Source organism: Eurypyga helias, unplaced genomic scaffold (assembly GCF_000690775.1).
Source record: "Eurypyga helias isolate BGI_N326 unplaced genomic scaffold, ASM69077v1 Scaffold51873, whole genome shotgun sequence".
Taxonomy (NCBI): domain Eukaryota; kingdom Metazoa; phylum Chordata; class Aves; order Eurypygiformes; family Eurypygidae; genus Eurypyga; species Eurypyga helias.
The window spans coordinates 1-4,758 of NW_010242813.1; the positions used below are offsets into that span (position 1 = coordinate 1).

General features: G+C 46.0%; 1 protein-coding gene across 1 annotated transcript; it reads left to right on the forward strand.

Moving 5' to 3' along the window:
• Nucleotides 1-45: 45 nt before the first annotated feature.
• On the forward strand, nt 46-4,657 carry LIAS (lipoic acid synthetase; the record flags this gene model as incomplete). Its single annotated transcript, XM_010149181.1, has 7 exons — nt 46-109; nt 266-438; nt 1,134-1,227; nt 2,161-2,241; nt 2,461-2,617; nt 3,427-3,484; nt 4,525-4,657. Coding segments are annotated over 7 exons (760 nt in total), but the record flags the coding sequence as incomplete, so codon positions are not given.
• Nucleotides 4,658-4,758: the final 101 nt, after the last annotated feature.

Genomic DNA, 4,758 nt, shown 5'->3' on the forward strand with positions numbered 1-4,758 from the left:
GCCCGGCACTTCCCGTTGATCGCGCGACGCTGTTTGTATCCACAGACCGCGCGACTCCGCGTGGGATGAGGGTGTTGGGGAGGCGATCGAGCTTGGTGTTCCACGCCACGTAAAATGGAAAAGAGAATTACGCGTTTAGCTTAGAGACAGTTGGGAAAACGCTCTCCCAAAGCGCGCGTTAACCACCAGAAGGACAAGCGGTTATTTCGTAGGTAAAGCTGGTGCCTTTCCGATGCAGTTCATCACAGCGCGGCTTCTCTTTCAGGTGCCGGGGAGCCGCGTGTGTACCCAGCACAGAACAGCAGGCTCTTTGCCAGAGGACAAAAAAGAGTTGCTGCGGAACGGACCAGGCTTCCAAGACTTCGTGTCTGGCGATTTGTCCGACAAGAGCGCGTGGGCCGAGTATAAAGGCAATTTAAAGCGTCAGAAAGGAGAAAGGTGATTGTGAATTTTAAACAACCGTAGTTGCTTCCATGCATTATCTTGCATTTTTGGTATCTACTACAACACGGGTACAATTTTTATTCAATTCTGCCCGACTGGCTTGCCAATTTTGTAATTTTTCAAGAAAGACCAAACACAGTATTAACCTCAAATGCACAATAAAACATGAAGACACGGTGGAATTTTCTCACTTGAGTGCCTGTGCCCACGGCCTGTATTGAATTGCAGACACACGTTGGTAGGTGAGCGTACCCTACTGCAGCACTGAAAAAATGCTATTGGTAGAGCAGAACGAAAAATGAAGGCTAAATTAAAAAAACGCTTAGAAACTCCGTATTTCCAGGTATAATTTTGGTCAGACTTGGTGATCGCTGTGGAACATACGCTGCCGTTAACTGCTGCAGTCTCCAGCGTGGCACTGTTAAATCCCACTGGTGCAGTTAACAGTTTTAAAGCTTCCAGTGACAACACACTCCTACTGGTGGGTGTTGGGTTGATGATGATAAACATGGAAGAGAAAAGATTGTTATGACCATGAATGATGTTAATATTGGCTGCTGAGTTGAGTCAGTTTTCAAGGAACGTCTCCTAGTTGGTATCTGTAACAAACTGAAGTGGATCTATGAAATTAATCGAAGTTTACCATGTAAATAATTTATTAATCTTTATGTTTGCTTGATGTTAATCAGGCTGCGACTTCCTCCATGGCTGAAAACAGAGATTCCCATGGGAAAGAACTACAATAAACTGAAGAATACCTTGAGAAGTTTAAATCTTCATACGGTAAATCTAGTACCAACCGAGTTTACCTGTAGAAATACGGCATTTTGTACAGACACAAGATTGTATCTCTCTGGAGGACAGGTAGAAATCATGTCTTGCGTGATCTTCAGCGCTGAAACTAAGCCCAGTGCCGATCCTTTTTGCCAGCAGTGAATGTTACCCGTAAGGAATGAAGAGAGATCACAGAATCACAGAACGGTTTGGGTTGGAAGGGACCTTAAAGACTATCTAGTTCCAACCCCCCTGCCATGGGCAGGGACACCTTCCACTAGACCAGGTTGCTCAAAGCCTCATCCAGCCTGGCCTTGAACACTTCCAGGGATGGGGCATCCATCCAATAGAGTATTTAATGTTTTTCCTGCTGTGATTTTGAATACCAGGGTTTACTACTTGTATCACCAGAGAGATCAGGAGATGTTGTGTGTGTCTGTTTTTAATGGAAACACACACTATTTCAGAGTTGCACACGTATTTTGCGTGACAAGATATTTTAGAAATGCATGTGTTTCCTTAACTCTACCTTCCAAATGGTAAAATGGGGTGGGTAGACATGGAGACCTTTATTCCTTTTTTTTTCCCCAAGTGAGATCACACTTTGATGCCTCACAGACGTTGCGAACATTTTATCCAATTTTGAACTTAAAATGTTAATGACAATCTGCGCTAATTAATAAGGCGCAGATTAATGTGGCTGAAGAGTGTTTGGAGTTGTGAGGTACAGGAAAATAATGGTAATGGATGTCGGGAAACAACTCTTTCTAGCTATTCCACTGACTCCTTACAGAACAACACGTAACTCTGTTAATCTCCCCATTTATCACAGATGGAATTACGGTTTGTTTGTAGGCTGCTATTGAAATTGAGCAATAATGTAACAACTTTAATAAACAACCCTGAAAAAAAGACAGGCACGTTACTGTCTTTTAACTTTAGGTGTGTGAAGAAGCACGTTGTCCTAACATTGGAGAATGCTGGGGAGGTGGAGAGTATGCTACAGCTACAGCTACCATTATGGTAAGCCATTAACCATTTCTTAAGTATTCTGTTAACGGTTGAGCTGTTTGTGGTGTATTGTTGGATCTCTGCTGTAGTGGCGTGGGTTTAGTACAAGGAGTAAATCACGGTCCTTGTGGTTTTGCTTAGTACTGGGATTTATCTGATCCAGCAGCCGTTTCTCAGCTGAGCAGTAGTGATGTGTACAACGTGACGGTAGGCATGTCTTCCTTCTTTCAGCTGATGGGTGACACGTGCACTAGAGGCTGCAGGTTTTGTTCAGTAAAGACAGCAAAAAATCCACCTCCCCTGGATCCCATGGAGCCTTACAACACAGCAAAGGCTATAGCTGAGTGGGGCTTGGATTATGTTGTGTTGACGTCCGTGGACAGAGACGGTCAGTATGTTGTCTCTCATCTCTTCCAGTCTGAGCACTCGCATGCACTACGTGGGGTACACCCAGACCTCTGTAAACACTGATCCCTCGGTGCAGTTGGTGAGGATTTTAAAGGAGTGGACAGTATTGAAACCTTGGAAAGCTTCCACATACTCTTAGTATTTCTCTGTCTGGTAAAATATAACGGGTTACGCTGTTACAGCTGAGAGCTATAGGCTGAGAGAGTTGGGCTTGTTCAGCCTGGAGAAGAGAAGGCTCCAGGGAGACCTTATTGCCCCTTCCAGTACCTGAAGGGGCTACAAGGAAGCTGGGGGGGACTTTTTACAAGGGCCTGTAGTGACAGGACAAGGGGAAATGGGTTTAAATTGAAAGTGGGGAGGTTTAGATTGGATATCAGGAAGAAGTTCTTCCCGGAGAGGGTGGTGAGGCACTGGAACAGGGTGCCCAGAGAAGCTGTGGATGCCCCATCCCTGGAAGTGTTCAAGGCCAGGCTGGACGAGGCTTTGAGCAACCTGGTCTAGTGGAAGGTGTCCCTGCCCATGGAAGGGGGGTTGGAACTAGATGGTCTTTAAGGTCCCTTCCAACCCAAACTATTCTATGATTCTACAATCATATTTAGACTTTGTGCAGAACAAGGCTTGGTAGAATGCCTGTTGTAAACCTTTGGCATAAGCAGCGAGATAAGGCTGGCGTTTGACTGCTCTAGCAGTTTGCATTTAAATTTGGCTCTGTAGGGGTTTGTGGCTTTGCTAATAAGTAAACACAGTTCTTGAACTGAAAAATTAACCGAATTATTGAAATGCTTCTAGATATGCCTGACGGAGGAGCAGAACACTTTGCAAAGACAGTTTCTCATCTAAAAGAAAGGTATAACATTAATGTATTACTGCTACTATTAAAACTTTATAATGTGGTACTGCACATAGGCCAAAACTACTTTTAGCTGGTTATTCCAGGCGCTGTGCAAATGCCCAAGTCTGCCTTTAGCCTATTGTGTCCCCTTTTTTCCCTCGTTTTTCATCTTTGGCTCCGAAGTATTTTGAGTTTGGATACATTTCCAATTTACCCAGGCTTATGTAAAGCTAAGCACTGGATTATGTCTGTGACTGTGCAGCTGGCTCTCCAGGAAACGAGTACATACTTTTGAGGTACGTTCATTCTTGAAGCTTGGGGCCCAAACGCTGGAGTTAGGTGTCACCAGGTTACAAAAGAAGTTGGGTTTCTCTTTCAGCAACGATCAGATTGCTTGGTGTCCACCCTCGCTGGCTGTTTCTGTGACTGTCCCTTCCTGCTTTCCCTAGCTGGGCCACCTTCACTCCGCAGCAGCACCCTGTATGACGATCGACAGCATGCTTGTCCACCTGCAAGATTTAATCCATGTAACCTCATTTAAGTCTTTATCCAGTGCATATTGGGACTCAAAGGGTTCCTGCAGCTTTCCCCCCACGCCTGTCTGAGCTGAATTCTGGCCCCCGTGCACCAAGATTAGATTCCAGGGCAGTAACGCAGTTGTCTTCCCTCGGTCGGCAGGATTTTAGCTCTGCTGTATTTTGGAGCTGTGATAGTGAACTGATGTTAACACTGTCGGTGAGTCAACCTGCGACATAAAAGTCACACAAGCAGTAAAGGTGGGGCTGTGGGAATGGCTTTTACGGTGTCCGACTTTCAACGTTTGGCTCACATCAGTGAAATCAGGCATCAAACAGTTAATTTTTAGACCTGTAACCCAAATTTGCGGCCATTTCTTGTTTCAGGAGCGTACTCCGAGTTAACCTCGCGTTGCTTATCACAGCATTTAGCCACGTTTGGGGTTTTTTTGCTACATTGGGGTTTTTTTGCTACATTGAGGGTTTTAGTGACAGCGACACAAATCCCACAGCTGTGTTCATTGCCGGTCTTCTTTTCAGGAATTCCAAAATCCTGGTGGAATGCCTAACGCCCGATTTTGGCGGGGACCTCAAAGCCGTGGAGAAAGTCGCGTTGTCGGGCCTGGACGTGTACGCCCACAACGTGGAGACGGTGCCGGAACTGCAGAGGTGAGCAGCAGCGGTCGGCAGACAGGGCTTTTGTCCAGGCGGGTGTTGCGGAAGGGGCGGCCGCGGGGCCGGGCGGGAGGGAGAGGCCTGAGGGCGAAATGGCGC